Source organism: Fistularia commersonii, chromosome 9, assembly GCF_037954325.1.
Source record: "Fistularia commersonii isolate RoL2024-O1a breed Wild chromosome 9, RoL_Fcom_v1.0, whole genome shotgun sequence".
Taxonomy (NCBI): Eukaryota; Metazoa; Chordata; class Actinopteri; order Syngnathiformes; family Fistulariidae; genus Fistularia; species Fistularia commersonii.
In genome coordinates, this window is record NC_141292.1 from 12445910 (window position 1) to 12464105 (window position 18196).

Consider the following 18196-nt stretch of genomic DNA (forward strand, 5'->3'; position numbering starts at 1 on the left):
GGTCGGCATTACGGAATTAATTAATCTTCCGTTCGTTCCTTAAAGAAGGAAGAAAAAAACATAAGGACGACAACAGCGATAAGTTTTAATAAGGATGCAAAAAGGGTTGCAACTGTCCGCAACAAGACCATGGTAAGGATGGAGTCTGCACTAGTCATTTTTAATTTTCTCCCGTTTAATCCAATTACTCGGGTTGCGGTGGGCGGTGCTAATCTCCGCGATTTGAAGCCTTCTGTTCACATTGATGATTAAAATTATTATTTGACAGTACAGTACAGAAGTTATTTGTTGAAAAAAACATTTCTAAAGTACAGTGCTTTTATTTGAAAAACAAATAATTGAGCCTGAAAAATGGTTTGTTCTTTCTTTTCAATGTATAATAGAGTATTTAATGGTATAATAATTGTAAAAAAAAAAAATAAAGGTTTCTACTTCACGGATTTTGCCTATCATGGGTTCTTTTTTGAACGTAACCCCCAAGAAAAACAAGGGTATACTGTATAACCAGCTTGGTTTTGAAGGCTCTGACGTTTGCTTGCATTTCATGCACAAACCGTTTGTTTCCCTCGTAGCTTCACGTCCAGGTCATTTATGTGTGTCAGGATGTCCACAGTGTTCTTAAGTAGCTCCAAAAATGAAATAATCTCCTGTTTTAGCTCCCGCAGTCATTGACTCGATCGTTCACATTGAGTATGAATTCTGTACCAATCTTTGGGCGGGCCGGATTAAAAAGGCAGACGGGCCAGATGTGGCCCCCGGCCCGTAGTTTGCCCGTCCCTGGTCTAGGCTACAGTGGCTCTGCTGTTTACATAACAAACCACCATAACCTAGACCTGCCCAAAACCCTTCTAGTTAAATTCATAAACTCCCCACAGGTCAGTGGAACTGACAAAGCCTCTCAGAGAAGGGCTGAAACGTCTTCAAGTGAAGAAATTCAAATCCGGTTGCAAGATTTCGACGAGTATTGACCAGTCACTCTCGAATTGACACATTCGGGCTTGTTTTTTTTTTTTCAATTTTATCAATAAACCTCCGGCATGTTTTTGGGCTGTGGGAAGAGACTTGAGGACGTGCACACTCCACACCCCTTTGAAATTCAACCAGGGACCTTCGTGCAGTGAGGCAGAAGCGCTAACCACTGCGCCACCATTCTGCCCATGGAGGATAAATATTTAAAAAAAAAAACATTTTGTTGTTGCTGTATTTTTTTTTTTCAGGCTTGGTGTGGTGGTCTGAGGAGAACACATTGATTGGCAACCTAGAAAATGGATCAAGACAAGGAGTCCAGTGCTACACAACTCCTCAGCTAGAGAGAAAACATATATGATATATAAACTGTATATAAAGAATTTTATTCAGCAGCTGATGCAATATTTTGTTTTTTTTTTGTTGTTTATTTTTATAAAATGGCCAACGCTGTAAAACCATCATCGTATTGATTTCAATAATAGAACGATTGGCTGCGGTGACCATTCCCATCTGATGGGAGGAAAAGGAAGAAGACGCGGCGTTTAAACCATCTACATGCAACTGAAAGAAGGTATTATATTAATATTGGACTCGAGACCAAGCCATTCAAACACAGTGAATATTAAAACCTGAATCCCTGGTCACTTGACACAAAAGATGATCGTAACTGTTTAATAACTATTTGATTTCTCTCCCATCATTTCCCTTCAGGGAGGGAAGCTGCCATGTAGGATACAGAGTCGGCGGGAGGGAGGACATACTGTAAGGGGACATGTTTGCACATCCAGGCATCCTGCAACTATAGCGCCCTCATCTTTTCGTCCCTTGGATGCAAAGGTGTTACACGCTTATAACTAAATGAGGCGGGGAGGAGGCTGGCAGGGGGAGAATGTAGATTAGAACATGTGACAGATTTAAAAAAAAAAAAAAGGAGGGGGGGGTCGAGCACAGGACTGCGTGACTTGGATCGGTGAGCGGAGGGAGAGAGGAAGGAGGCAAGGAAAGGAAGGGAGGGAGGAAGGTAGGTTTGAAAGGGAAGAGGGGGAGGGGAGGCAATTCAGCGCAGTGCGAGCGGAGCAGCAGCAACACCGGCGGCGGCAGCAGCAGCATCAGCACCACAAGCATCTTGCCTTGGTGTGTGCCGGTGCCGCCGTAGCATCCTCGTCTTCGCATCATTCGGGAACGCGGACACACACAGATGTCGCGGTCACCGGCGCACAGGAGGTGGTGAGGGACGCAGGGACAGGAGGAGGAGGAGGAGGAGGAGGAGGAGGACGGGCGGTAGCGCAAAGGAGCCGAGGGCTGGAGGAGGAGCGGGAGGAGCAGTAGGAGCAGCGGGAGGAGCGGCAACCATGGCGCAAGCTGCCAAGCAGCTCCGCAAGACCAAGGACCTCGCCGAGGCCGCCGCCCAGGAGCAGCGGGAGAAGGAGGAGGAGAAGATCAAAAAGAGGAATCGATCCAGAGATCGCCGGCGCAAGGTATGCCACCTTAAGATGCGGGAAAGGTTGATGAAATTGCATTTACCCGCCTCCCCCTCTTCCACACACACACACACACACACACTGTCGATCTCCATCCCTCCCTGGCTCTGTTCCATTTGCTCCGCATGATCAGTGACAGTTGGGTTACACATGTGTAATTACGCAGTTGGTGCCCAAGGCCTGTGGCTCTGAGACACGGGTCTAAAGGGGCTTACACACACACACACACACTCGTACACCCATTTGAGGGTGATCAGGCTACTATGTCAATTCATACCAACAGGAGCATCCAGAAAAAGATGCTTTTCATCGAAATGCTGGTTTCGACTGGACTCGAACCGTCGCTTCCCCCCTGATGTTGCTGTTGAATTTCTTTTGTTTTCTCTCCTATGAAATGGAGGGGAAAGATGGGAGTTCTAACCCCGTATGTTTTGCCTGGGTTGTGTTGACGGTCAGTTGACAGATAATTCAATGATGCATGTCAGTAATGCATCGTAATAATGTCAGCACAAAAAAAAAAAAAAAAATCTCATTATAAAAGGGAGATTTGTGAAGCACCAGATCGCCTCACTCCTCCCTCCGCTCTCTCGCTCTGCCTTCATGTGCAGATTTTCTTGGGTTTGCACCACCTGTGCGTTTCTACTTCTGTGTTTTGTCGGACAGAAAGAGACCCAAAAAATGCTCGATAAGACTCGCTCAACATGATTTCTTCTATTTAGCAGCAAAGGCTTTCCAATGTAGATAGTACACTATATAACCGTTTACCGCAAGGAGCCTAAAAGAAGACCCAAAAGTAGATTTCTGGATGGAGTGACAGGATGTGAAGTTAGTTGGTGTGAGAGAAGAGGGTGAAATGGACGCATTTGATTGGCTGTGGCGACCCCTGAAGGGAGCAGTTGAAATGATTTAAAATTTAAATTGTATTTTTCTCAAAATATTGACGTATTTCTTCAAGCTTCCCTTCGTTATAACCATTAATTTTCATTAAAATGCATTGTTTATTGCTCAGGACAGAATTAATTCTCCATTTATTATGACTGGTCCAGTGATGACCCACGTGCACAGATGTAACACCCCTAAAGGAGCATTTGCTTTATGATAGAAATGGTAAGACAGTGCATTTAGGATAGAATGAATCCCAATCTTGACAAAAAGATTATTTTCAAACCTTTCAATCGTAGAATAGTTGATTCGAAAAAAATGAAAACTTTGAATGTTTTTGACAAATATGATATGGCATGATCTTAAAATCAGCAAAAGCCGGTGAAACTTTGTTTCGGAGATTTAGTTACGACCTCAATAGTGATCAGACAATGGAAAAACAGGAGGTTTTAAATGCTTAAATGTTATATACAGATGCCTGGTTCCCAAATTTGAGGATGCAGAGAGATGGAAACAAAGAAGTTTTTAACATTTATTTGACACATTACAAAATTATTGATTGACATCTAATGGTCTCTCATGCAAGTTCAAAGACAATGCAATGATAACCACAACAACAAGGAGTTTGTAAATAGACAAGAATAAAATCAAGTGAACCTGTCAAATGGTAAATATATACAAGAAGATCTTTATTAGATCTTTCTTTTTTTTTTGAATAAACTCTTGAAATAAGAAAAAGTGTTCCCATGGATGCAATTTTTTTTTTTTTTTAGAAATAGAACTGAAATAAATAAGAAGAAATGCATGGGGGGGGTTACTGCTGCAACTGGCGTTATATCCTTAAATAAAATTCTTTAGAAAAAAAAATATCATATCAATCACATAATTAGAATTAAAATTTAAAAAAATCTGGGGCCTAAAAAATCTGACACCTAATGTGTCAAAGTTTTGCTGAGTAAAACGCTGAACCCCTAACTGAATGAATTACCCCACAAGGGATTAATAAAGTACAAATTATTGATAATTATAAGCACAATAGATAATGAATGGGAAAAAAAATGTATATGGTTCTGAGATGGCTATTTGGTGGAGTGGGCACTTCTGACTGCTGGTACTTCGGATCTTCGATGACTGAATTGCACTTCTTGTGAGTCGCTTTGGTTAAAAGCGTCTGTGATGGAATGAATGAATGAGAATAATGTGAAATTCAATCATATATGTGTGTCACGTCCACCTGCTGACTCACGTAATGTTTTCAAGTTATTAATATTTAAGCAGTGGCCTGGTTGAGGTAGTGAACTCAGTCTTCTTGGATCTAAAAGTCTCTGGTTGGATTGTGAAGCTCCTCTGCTGCTCAGGTTTAGCTGATGCTGTGCCGTGTTTATAAACCAATGTGACAAAATAAGGAGTTTCTTGTTCTTTTTCTATATGGCTGAAGAGATCTAGATTGCAAAAAAAAAAAATTTTGATAAAACATCGCCAGTAAAGATGTTTTGAGCACCGCTTTCATTTGCCTTCTCTTTTGGCGAGACCTAAAATTAGATCCAATAGCATCCAACATCCTTTAATTTTGCGAGATGCGGAAATCTGTGTGTTTCAGTCGCGGGATCAGATTACAGATGAGGGCCGATGTCTTTTGATTTTTCCTCTGTTTGCAGGACATTTTAGAAACCGCAAAGATGAGACAAGGCTTTGTCGAGACCTAACATTATGGGGATATTAATCAAAGAAAACCCCATTAACAGGTATATGAATACAATATTTTAAAAAATTAAATGTAGTCTTTCTTTAAATCTTCCCCAGCACAAATGCCATCCACTATATCCAAACACAATCCCAAGCTTGGGTTTTATATATATATCTCAAACACTCCCTGTCTTTCTAACCATCAAAACTGAAGTTGGAGGGAAAAACCAGGTGTGAATGAATGTTTCGGTGGTTGTTTTGGTTTTTAAATGAGTTTGTCGGCAGACTGAGGCTGATGGGTTCTCAAGCTGGTGTACAGCCCTGAACGGCTTTTGAGCGATACAATTTTTTAAATTTATTTATTCATTTTAAAGTCCGCATTCAACTCTGACGTGATATTTATTCCGCCATACCCAAACCAATATGTGTTTGTACTCGGAATAACCTGCGGGACCTGGTACAATACTGACACTCAGTGTTACTAAATATTATCACAGGACTACGGTCCAAAGTGTCATCATAAACAGAATTATTTATACTGTCGCTTTTTGTTTAAGAACCTAGGCTATATGAGAATATAGTTGTTTGGGAAATACCTTGTGTATCCTTGTATTTTTTTTCTTTTTAATCCCAACACAATGGAACTGTTGGCTGCTCAACCCACGACAATATATGTGGCCCCTTTCACCTTCACATTAAACCATCTGGCTTTTCTCCAGATGGATTGTACAATAAAGATGATGTCAGAATACGTAATATTGGCCATTAAATAGTTTGTATCTGACTTGCTCTCGAGTGTGAAGCCCGTGCTTCTGCCGATCAAGCCCATCAGTTCCACCGCAACAGTTTGTTCAATGGATTCCCAACACTGTGTATATGAGGTTGTAGTGTGAAAAGTGTGCTTAGCAAAAACTACCCAAACTGATCTTTGCACAAGGTCAAAATGATGGCCTGATCTATTTATATAGTTAATCCCTTGGGTTCAAATATGTGACAATAAATTGACAAAAATTTGTAGAGGACAAATGAAATTGCTGTGTAGTGCTGTGGATTGTTACGGCTCTTTTAGGCTCCCTGTCATCAATGGAACGGAGTAATCTGGGTCATATAACCTTTTAGTGTAGTAGCTCAGCATGAGGCTGCTTGCACTCTCACATTTACCTGTTTCCTCCAGGCGTGCACTGGTTTCAGAGATCTGCTAATGGATAGTGTGCATGTGTGTATGTGTGTGTGTGTTTCAAAAGTGCTGGACATGTGCATGAATGCATGTTAAGAGAAATATTTGGGCATTTAAGGATATCTCATGATACAATTTAAATGATGTCACTGATAGTATCCGTAATTGGTCGATTCTGTCACTCAGCCTCTTTATTTTCCTTTTCGTGCTGAAAGCACACACCAACAGGGGACTAAAACAACACAGATCGTACACATTAGCAAGCATTAAAACCTCTGATATTGAACTACGTTACCCTGCTTTGCTTGTGTTGTCGCCATAATACACCTCAGGTTGTAGAAATAGTGTATGTAGCTGTGGCACTGCAAAACTAGGCAGAACTGAATAAATCAAAAATGCCTTACAGGCAAGAAACAACAGTGGAAATTCATATTAATCAATATTGCAGTTGCCTTTGCAATACAAATCTGTATTTGCTAAGCTGCCATTGCAGTTCGGAGGCTTGTAGACGAAAGTGTATTTTCCCACATTGATTGGTGAAAGCTGGGACATTATTGAAAAATCTCTACCTATAGAGAGAAATTATGCACTCCTGTTGTAAGACTGTGCTTTCACACAAGTGTCATATAAGTGCAGGATGCTGCATTTTCAACCTTTTCCATGAAACAGGTAGAGGAAGAGCCAAGGTCGAACGGAGCCAAGCAGTGCTCAGCCTGGCCCTGAGCAGCCACAGGCTATATTTACCCGCTAGCCTTGAATTACACTGCATCTTACAATGAAGCGATTCTCTGATGCTATATCTGATGTGGTGCAGATACCTTACAAGAAACCCAAAATGATGGTCACAATCCGTCATCCGGATTTGGAAATCAGTCTTGTTTCAATATTTGCTTAGATCTACGGTTTTAACACGAACAATGTGGCTATGTTGAGCACATTGGGGTATTTTAAGAGATAAACCTTGAAGTGTTTGTGATGGCTTTGGCTGCACGTGGAGACAATTTGTTCCAGATATTTTATTCATTGTGAATATGAGCATTTGCATAGATGAATGTTATTTCAGGGTAAGAATTGGCTTTATTGGCAAAGTATGTAGTACTTGGATCACACATGCAAGTGCTTTGGATTCGGTTTTCAGCGTCATCTTGTACTGACGAGAAGGACAATACAAGAATTCAGTGTGCAAATGTAGTTTGGAAATTCGTCAATTTGATATTGCAAAGAGATACATATGGACAATTTGGTGTGAAGGAGGTCGTCGAAAAGCATCCTTGCATAAGTCACTGGGGAGTTGAGGTGTTGTAGGATGTTGACGTTCTCCTTTATCCATTGACCTGTTTGCATGATAGGCAAACTGCAGGGAGTTCAGCATAGGTTCCTGTGATTTCCTTCAGGTGGGGACAATATCAGTCTTTCAAACATCAAGACAACGATCCCACAATCATTTAGCCCTATAATTGAGGATTTCTTTTGGAGGAATCTGATCCCTCTGATGCAGCTCCCTGTGGCTTTTGAAAATATTTGAGTATTTAATTAAAATGTATTTTATTTTATTCATTTTTTTAAATGTAATTTTAAATTTGAAGATTATGGCAATCTTGTAAAATCTTAAAAAAAAAACGTGTTAAAATATTTTTGCCGCTTTTTCTGCACGCGCCAGTAAGGATGACATCACATAGAGGGTGGATGGAATTTTTGGTTTGTTGCCGGGGGTGATAATTTAAGTATGGCTTCTTTCATAAATACAGGAAATACTCAAATAGACAGTGTGTATTTTGCTTCAGAATAACCTACAACCCAATGTCTCTTTTTTTTTTTTTTTTTTTTTTTGGGATTCAAAATGTTTTGTTGCATGCAGAAATGTAATTTCTTTCTCTCTGCAGTTCATTGATTTAAAAAAAGAAATACGACACAATTTTTTTATACATAGTATAAATGCAAAAAACAAACAAAAAAAAACAACCATATTTTAAATTTCAAAAGGGCTGTGTGGTTCTCCTACCGTAGGGAAACGGGTCCAAATGGCTTTTTGAGTGTAAAGGTTGCTGATCCCTGGCATAGACCTTCAGACAGTAGGATGACACAGCATCGGCATCTGTTGCCTTTCTGGTCTTTTCTCCTTACGAGCTGGCGCACATCCTCCTCACAGATCCCCAATGATGACGGTAGGATGTCAGTGAGGAGGGCTGGGGAAGGTGCCGAGGATGGCGAAGGTTGTCTTGAGTCAGAGTTGGAGCGGGTGACGGATGTGTCCAATTTAGATATTGTCCAAAAATGCTAATTAATCAGCAATACGCCATTATCAAAAGACATGAGCAATGAATTATCTACTAGAGTACCATGAGCCGCGACTTTTTTCACTTAAACAACGATGCAGCTAATATATGGATTTTTGGGAGGGGGGGGGCTAACAAGCTTCCCGCCATTAAAACATTTATCCTCGTCACATCGGATCGATGAAATAACCGGGAAATTCTGAGTCTGAAGATACAGAGGAAGACGACTGACGGTTTTAGCGCGTGGGAGGAAGCCCAAGATAGCGATCGGCTAGCCGGTGCGGCTTATATTGAGGTACGCTCAATAGTCCGGAAATTACGGTATATTAATAGTTTCAAGTTTGAAGAGTCACTAAAGACATTTTTGTTCTGGTTGTAACCTGTCATCAGTTCATCACATTGCGCTCAGATAAGGTTCACTGTGCTGAAGGTTTGTCAGTTAAACGCACGGTCATGATGATCCCCAGAGTCACAGCTCATCTCCCAGTCTGCTCTTGTTAAAAAGAGTATCCGTCATAGTTGTTATTAAGGCCGGCAGTGCCGCATGCCGTAAATCTTTGAGTAATAATTATTGTTATCCTGAGGTCAGGTTGCTGGCGGTCTAAAGTAACCAATGTTACCATGGTGATCGGGGTATGGCGATGCATCTTACGATGACGGAGTGAGATGGATGAGTGTGTGCTGGGTTGTGATGACTTGCAGCGCAGAGATACAGGTTGCAGAAATTGCTGCAAGAACTACACCTAACCACCAGGATTTACTAAATGGGACCATTCACTAATCCCGCTGTTAGATGTCGCTCTTTTAGTTGAATTAATTAGTTCATTTATTCATTCGCATTTCACCCTCTCATTTGCATGTTGAAAACCAGACATGATGGGAAAAAGCAAACTTCATACTTTTGGGAATTAAACCTGACACCTTCCTGCTATGAGGCAGAAGCACTGTAAAGCCAAATGAATGAATAAATGAATTGGGATTTTTTTTGTTTACTGTTTTCGTAAACGCGAGTAAAAAAAAAAAAGATGTCGTTTTTAGTTCATTAATAAAAAAGACATCTTAGCAATCTAGCACTTCCCTAACCCATTTAATTTGTGTAACTGACCTACATACAAGATATATTAATGATTTGTTTGACTCACTGTAGGTCATTAGCAAAAAAAAAAAAAAAAGTGAAGTAAGAGTGAGCGCCGCTAATTCCAAAGGCTCATTATAGAAGACGTGAAAGTGATACAGACTGGCTCTGAGCCACAGGCACTGATAGGCTTACACACACACACACACACTCAGAGCCAGAAGTGTGCATTATGTAATGGAATTAGTACTCCTCAAGGTCTGCATAGATCATGTGGCCTGCAGGAGCCTGTTAATGCACTGAAGACGCAGCTCTCCGGCACGGCCTGACCCCACCGCTTCCCCTGCCGGACTACACATTCAACTGTATTCGGGCTGGATAATGGAAGTAGGCTTAGACTCAAAAATGAAAAAAAAATGTAAAAACTTTCATGATAGTGCTCATTAACTGTAATGTTACGAGTTTCCTTAAAACATAAAAAGTACCAATTGACATCATTTACAAAATCCAGGAAGACAAATCTTTTTGTCTTTTCACATTCAGTTATACAAACAGCAAAACTTGTCATCTGAAAAATGGATGAACCGTGAGTGTTGGGCAGCCGAGGGGTTCAGTGTCTTGCTCACTGCAACACAACGGATCAGAAATCGAACTGGGAACTTTTGGTTCCAAGACAACCAGAACAACATACACTTTATGGCCAAAATGATTCGCTCACCCATCCAATTAATCGGACTCAGGCGTTCCAATCACTTCCATCGCCACAGGTGTATAAAATTTAGCACCTGGTCATGCAGATAGTTTTTACAAACATTTGTGAAAGAATGGGTCGCTCTCAGGAGCCCCAGCAAGGAAGTGTGATAGGCTGAAACCTCTGCAACAAATCCGTTCTTGAAATTTCCTCAACTGTCAGCTGCATTATAAGAGCATGGAGGTGTTTGGGAACGACGGCAACTCAGCCACGAAGTGTTAGGCCACGTAAAATGACAGAGCGGGGTCAGCGGTTGCTGAGGTGAAGAGGTGGTCAACTTTCTGCCGAGTCAGTCGCTACAGACCTCCAAACTTCATGTGGCCTTCAGATTAGCTCAAGAACAGCGCGCGGAGAGCTTCATAGAATGGGGTTTCATGGCCGAGCAGCTGCGTCCGAGGCCACACATCACCGGGTGCAATGCAAAGTGTCAGACGCAGGGGTGTAAAGCACGCCGCCACTGGACTCCAGAGTAATGGAGTCACCTTCTCTGGAGCGACAAATCGCGCTTTTCCATTTGGCAATCTGATGGATGAGTCTGGGTTTTGCGGTTGCCAGGAGAACGCGACTGGTCAGACTGCATTGTGCCAAGTGTGAAGTTTGGTGGAGGGGGGAATTACGGCATGGAGTTGTTTTTCAGGAGCTGGAGTTGGCCCCTTAGTTCCAGTGAAAGGAACTCTGAAAAGCTTCAGCATACCAAGACATTTTGGACAATTCCATGCTCCCAACTTTGTGGGAACAGTTTGGAGCTGGCCTCTTCCTTTTCCAACTGTGCACCAGTGCACAAATCAAGGTCCATAAAGACATGGATGACAGAGTCTGATGTGGATGAACTTGACTGACCTGCACAGAGTCTTGATAGAACACCTTTGGGATGAATTAGAGCGTACACTGAGAGCCAGGCCTTCTTGTCCGACATCAGTGTGTGACCTCACAAATGCGCTTCCGGAAGAATGATCAAAAATTACCATAAACACACTCCGTAACCTTGTGGACAGCCTTCTCAGAAGAGTTGAAGCTCTTCTAGCTGCAAAGGACGGACTAACGTCATATTGAACCCTATGGATTGGGAATGGGATGTCACCTTAGCTTATATGCGAGTCAAGGCAGGTGAGCGAATACTTTTGGCCCGATGGTGTAAGTTAGTTAACTTCATCTGATGGTTATAAACATAGTCTGTCCTGTCTGAACAGAACCGGAGCCACGAGAATCATGATTTTATTTATTCATTCATTCATATATTAGCACCAACTGCTCCCCTACTGTGTAGACCAGAGAAATATGTCTTCCGTTGACCCAGTCTTGGAGGAAATATCCCGAAAGTTTTTTGGGGGGCCAAGTACTTTATGTGGTATTTTTTCACAATAAGTATAATCTCTGAGTAGTGAACAAGAATTTTCTAAAACCAGGATCAGTGGTGGGTCGTATTACTAAGTTATGAGATCTGTTTTGACTTTTCTGTCATTTAGATGGTTGAAGTCAGATAAATCTGGAGACTGTTGGTGTTATCAGTTACCAAGTTATGGTAATGAACATCTAATGAAAAAAAGGGATTGAATGGTTGTTTGTCTCTATATGTGACCCTGTGATTGACTGGTCAAACCTGCCAATCACCCAACGCTAGCCGGGATGGGCTGCAGGATAAGTGGTACAGATAATAAATGAATGACTTAAAGATCCTACTTTTTGAATGAATTTCAAATTTCAGTCTACAAATTTCTTAGTTTCCTTCTATCATTTAAGAGATTTGCTCAGCTGAAGGGGCTCTGAAAGGTGTGCAATATAACTGATGGATGCCAGACTTATGCTGATTTTCGCAGTTGCACACTTAAAATTGGAAGCCAGGAGGAAATCTTAAGAGTCGTAGGAGTCTTAGCATCGTCGCGACACGCTGTCATCATTTCGGTCTTTAAGCTGGTTATCTTTCTGTCTTGGAGCAGTCGTGGCTCAGTCTTTGCCGAGGCTCGGGGCTTGCGACCGTATCAAATGTTTGATATTTTTGCACGTCTTTGTGTTACTTTGTGCTGTCACTGCTACTTTCAACCGAGAAAAACCATCATTGCTGCTATTTCACCATAAACTAGCATCTGTGTCTGTGTGCACTTTATACGTCACACCTCATGGTTTCATGTTTAATGCAACAGTGCGCTTTAGTTCTAATTTGCACTCCATTATTTTGTTAATTTCATGTCACTGTGGGACTGTGATAAATGTCTTCTCGATTCCTCTGTATGTCCAGCACATGCGGAGAAATTGACAATGTTGACTTTGACTTACGTCTGCCCGAAGACTGAATCAACAACCAATAAATGAGGTCCGATAAAGCCGTTAAAGGAAGCCTGGTAGACAAACAATCTCCAGAGTGGTATTGGCGGCAGAGACAGTATTTCTCTGTGCTATGGATGAACAGGAACAGCAAAGGATGTTCCAGTCAGGATGGACGGTCCAGAAAAAGGGGCAGACGGTGGATTGGACGATGGCTTGTACGATCTCCAACGTATCACGACCGAATGGAGAGGGAAATTCGATGGACTGAAATAGTAGAGGCTGCAAATACTCAGTACAAACATTTCATGGTGGAAAAAATTGCTGAAAGAATCTAGTCGTACTTTGAAACAAGTCTTTTCAAAGTCTTTAGATGTGAGATCCGCAGTCTTTATTCCCAGACTGGGCTGAGACCAGTGACGTGCAGTCAGAAGAGGCAGGGGAGGAAAAGAAAGAAAAAAATACAAAATGAAAAAATAAATTAAATGGTTATATTTATTCAGTGATTTGTACCATAAAATTATTTTCCACGTAGCTTCACCATTTTTAGTTGTTTTTTTTTTTTCAAAATCGCTAAAAAAATTCACATTTACTGTTCAAATATGAAGAGGAGACGTGCGGTGATGACGTCACTTCACGTCAGTGGCTGACACTATGCTTAGGCTTAAACTCTAAAAAGTTGTCTTAAGATGTGAGCTGGTGTGAGATGGTAGTTTTACACAAGTCATTTCAAAATCATTGCAAAGCGTTCAGGTTTAAAGCCCAGTGTTAAACAGTACGAATGATTTTGTGTATTTTCTGACAGCATTGTTGTGAAAACAATGATTAATCATCACAAACAACATGATGTCATCACTTGTGATCTAGTGACTGTTAAAAAAAAAAAAAATCATCTTCCAGAACCACTGCCTTTTGTAATCTGACACTAGAATCAGTGAGGTAGGATTCTGGGATACATCTTGCTGTGACGGCAATGGAACTTTGCTCGCTTGCAAGTACAGAAACTTTTTTAAACAGAATTTATTGGAGCAAGTGTAGGGAACTGCCTCGGAACAGTCTAAAACCAGGGGCAGGAGTTTTAGAACAAATAACCTACTGAGCCATGTCGCTCGTACAAAAGGCACGGTGATGTAATAACAATTTAGGGAGACCACAAACTGCTCTCATGTGGGGACATGATATATTTCTTTTTCATGGACATTAACTGCTCCGTAAAACTAGAAAAATATAAACAACCTTTGATTGCATTAATTGAGATTTTGGAGCAAAGGAATAAGCCAAAAAGATTCGTAATCCTTTCCAATTGTCTGACAATTTGTTCAGGGAATGTGATGATATGTTGATGACGATCAACGTACATGACGCAGCATGAAGGTGTTGGGAAATAAAAGATTGGCGGATGATCGACAATCTGCTGATATCTTGGAGAACACTTCAGCATCAACTTATTGAGACGGGTTCGGCTCATTTTGAGGTGATTCCAAATGTAGTGGAGGATACATTACATTGATGAACCATTAAAAAAACATCCCACATTGTGAGGAGACGATCCATATCAATTAAAGTCCGAGAGTTCGGTCTAAATTGTCTTGAGAAATAGCTGTCAGTCTACTAATTTCAAACACATCGTACAACGGTTTATCATTTTCAAGAGGGAATAATGTTTATGGTGAATTTCCGACTTTGTATGCTTCTACAAGTGTCTTTTCAAAGGCCTTGTCAACACATTTCTTTCACTAAATATGCAAAGTATCAAAGATCGTAAGGCTAGAGGTAACAACAGAAGAATGTCTGTGCTTTCTCCTAAATGGAAAGTCTCTCTGAATGATTAATTCTTGTCAAAATCTTCTTTTGGTAGCAACTGGATTTGATTTTCTTCCCTTGAAGACGTTTCACCTCTCATCCGAGAGACTTCTTCAGTTCTGTAGATTATTCGGATGAGAGGTGAAATGTCTTCAAGGGAAGAAAATCAAGTCCAGTGGCTATGAAATGAAGATTTTGACAAAAATTGACCATGACCTAGGTGACTGGAAACCTCCACTGACGAGAATGATTCATCTCCATCCATCAGTAAAAGTCAAAACAATGCGCTGAGACAAAATGTTGGTTTTTATTTAACACAATATGAGTGTATTAATATTCCATCTGATCTGCCCTTCTCATCCTTGACCTCCTGCCTGAGTTTAACATGCAAGCCTTTATTAATTGATAAATTGATATGAAAATATGCTGCCCCACTGGGCATAAAATGATTTTATAATCCTTTAAAACTTGACAGTGTTCAAATACAACATATTAAAGGTCAGTTAGTTAGTTAGTCCTCTTGCACGAGATGCGTAGAGCCAAAGATGCGTAGAGCCATATTAAAGGTGCAAACTGACATTATTTTATTGTATATAGATGAGGAAAAGAAAGGGAAAAATACAAGTAATATGACAGAAAATTGTTATAAATATTGTTTCAGGATAAATTATAGATACTAATCCAAAAACTCTGTGAGAGGATATTTGATATTTATATATTTTGTCTGATTGACAAGTCAATTTATGACAAAATATGACAAAAACCCTATGGATGTCTGACTTACTGTGCGTGTGTGTGTGTGTGTGTGTGTGTGTGTGTGTGTGTGTGTGTGTGTGTGTGTGTGCAACAATAGTGGTAACATTTTGTATCCACTCTGAGTGAGAGACATACAACCATTCACTCACTCATTCCCAAATCTAACATCATCATCCACAGAGACATGAGAACATGCAGATAAAGTTGCAAACATTTTTGGATTTGTTTTTTCAAACGGGTAGAAACCCATCCTTTTTTTCTGAGGATGGCCTATGAATTATCAACAAAGTAAAGATAATATCAAATCTCCAGCAATGTTGCCGCTGTGACTGATTACGGACTTAAACTATTCTCAATTAAAATTAAACAAAGTCAAATAAAATAACATAAAGCCTTTTTGGAGACTGCACACTGTTAATGCAAACAATATCTATGTCAGGCTAATGATTCTGGAGATCACCTAATGTTTTCAGCAGAAAGGAGCATATGGAACCTCAAAACCCATGGAATTTATTCATAAATCATCAGAAATATAGCAAGAAAAATGTGTTCACGTTAGATAGATAGATAGATAGATAGATAGATAGATAGATAGATAGATAGATAGATAGATAGATAGATAGATAGATAGATAGATAGATAGATAGATAGATAGATAGAAAAAAAACAACTTAACATGTTGATCGAGAGGCAGGGTGTCAAAAGTATTCATTGTTAACGGTCTTTATCCAAACATATGTTGCCATATTTGATACAAAGGTAATCCTGGTCAGGATGCTACTCCAAAATGAATATCAGAAAAACAACATCATAGATATCAGATTGTTTTAATATATCATTATAATAAAAAAATGTGCTTTTATATATTATATTCTATTTAAAAATATAAGTTGAAAGTGCCTGCCCATTCAAGTAAATGGGAAGGTGAAATTCTTTCAAGTAAAACAAAACAGAGCAATTTATTATTCATTTCTCCTCTGTCAGTGGCATGATGTATTAACAGTAAGCCAGTTCTCTCGGGATTTCATGTCCTTGTTTCACTAATATGGTTTCACTACGTCATTCGTGGAACGCGGTCTGATTATAACACAGCAGTGAGACTGACTCAGCTGCTTTTGGCTCGTGTTCCTGATCGAAACCCTGATGGTGCACATTCGTAGTCTCACGGGGAGGGCCAAGGTGAGAGGAAAAACACCCGGACACGGATTGATGTGCACATCGGACTCCTATTAAATTCATCCCGGTAAAGTGACAGCTCAGTCAGCTGTGCATTTGCCTCCATTATTTGATAATGTGAAAAAGACTCCTCGCACCGACATTTCGAGTACAAGCACAGTCTTTAACTGACTGATTAGGAAAAAGGCTGACTCTTCTTCAGTGGACACCATTTCGGGCTCATGCACAGGAGAAGATCTCTATGCATCTGCTGATATAAAAGATAGACCTTGTATTCATCCTTTCTTGTCTTGCAAATCTCAAGACTTATTTTTTAAAGTGCCAAAAGAATGTCCAGCATTCCCAGGACTTGTCGTTTGCAATTGACAGAACTCAGCTTTTTGACCTCTGGTCCATAGTCATGGCTGCTCACAGTTCATATTAGTCACATTTCTCTACATACTTCCACCATCTACATCATAGATGTCAAACTCTGGCCCGCACTGTAATTCTATTTGGGCCGCAAAGCCATACCATATGACTATTAGAGCTGGCCCGCCGGGATAGTCTACAGTGCATGTACCACTAATTCTACAAATCCCAGAATTTTCTGCTGGTGTTTTGGCACGAAAATCAGAATGGGACCCATAAACGCCCTCTCCTTTGTGTAGGGTAGTCATAGCGACCTTATGCTAATACTGGCACCCCGCTACTTAGGCAGAAAACAGGATTTATCATGTGTGCTATATTATGTTATGTATTGTATAGTATTAAGCTATGCTTGTTCCATATTTAGTTTTTAAGCAAAACTTGTTTAGGTTCATTTGTAAAAGTTCATTGTTATATCTAGAGGAAGATTTTTTTCAATGAATATCAATGTTGGCCCGCAACTGTGTCCCAGTTTTGAATTTTGACCCACTGTGTATTTGAGTTTGACACCCCTGATCTACATGAACTCAGTCATTACATTACATTATTACATTGCATTTGGCAGACGCTTTTATCCAAAGCGACTTACAATAGAGGACATAGGGACTGCAAATACACTTGCAAATACACAATGCACCAGTCATACTGGTTTTTGCTACTTCTACAACTTAAATGGAATAATTGTGATAAGGGATCGGCATCCATTTGTTATGACATCCAATTGACCAAATGCAAGACAGGCAGGGGTGACTCTTCCATCCTTATTTCATCTTGAAAGCAATGATTAATTTTTCTCATAAAAAGAGAGCATAATTGCACATTTCTTCAGCATTTCTTGGTCTGTACGGGTAGAATGTGATTTAGCAAGAGCTCGAACATTCTACAATATTTAGCACCCTTTGTTTTTTTGGATGAAGAGTTATCTCTGCTTTTGGGCCAATCTGTCCAGTTTTAATATCTTCACACAAAAGTGAAAACCTAGAACGCTCTAAGATCAGTTTGGCTAAATATCAAGGGTTTTTCCTTTTGCTAAATTCTTATTTGTGGGCAGAAATACTCCCTGTTATCTGAGCGTTGTGCTGAATCATGAGCTCCATCAACCAGAGAAGGGAGTGGTCACTTTAATAAATCTATCAGAAGTGGTCATTTGTGGCACAGTATAAGTATACGCTTGTGGTGGCACATGAAGGTTATTTGCTTCATTTATGATCTTGTCTTTATACAACAACAGCACACACACACACACACACACACACACACACACACACAAACACACTCACACACACACACACACACACAAATACACGCACATACCAGTCGATCGCAAAGGTAATACTGGTAGATAGCGTGAAATTAAACAAAATAGACATCAGCCTATCAGCCATCCCGTTACTTGATCGATATACCAATAAGCCAATCAGGTGACAGCTGATATTTTCTGACAATGAAGTCACTGCGCAGAAACAAACAATAGCGACGCGAAAGTTCAGCAAA

At 40.3% G+C, this 18196-nt stretch overlaps 1 protein-coding gene across 5 annotated transcripts in view; it reads left to right on the forward strand.

The window, feature by feature from the left end:
• The first annotated feature begins 1910 nt into the window (after positions 1-1910).
• ank1b (ankyrin 1, erythrocytic b) overlaps positions 1911-18196 on the forward strand; it is a 72403-nt gene continuing 56117 nt past the window's right edge. For 4 of the 5 annotated variants that reach the window (XM_086152518.1, XM_086152521.1, XM_086152522.1 and 1 more), the window contains exon 1: positions 1911-2447. In XM_086152518.1, the coding sequence (XP_086008644.1) occupies positions 2322-2447 (126 nt within the window). In that variant the 5' untranslated portion in view covers positions 1911-2321. The remainder of the gene's footprint in view (positions 2448-18196) is intronic. The other variant, XM_086152520.1, reaches the window with a different exon arrangement.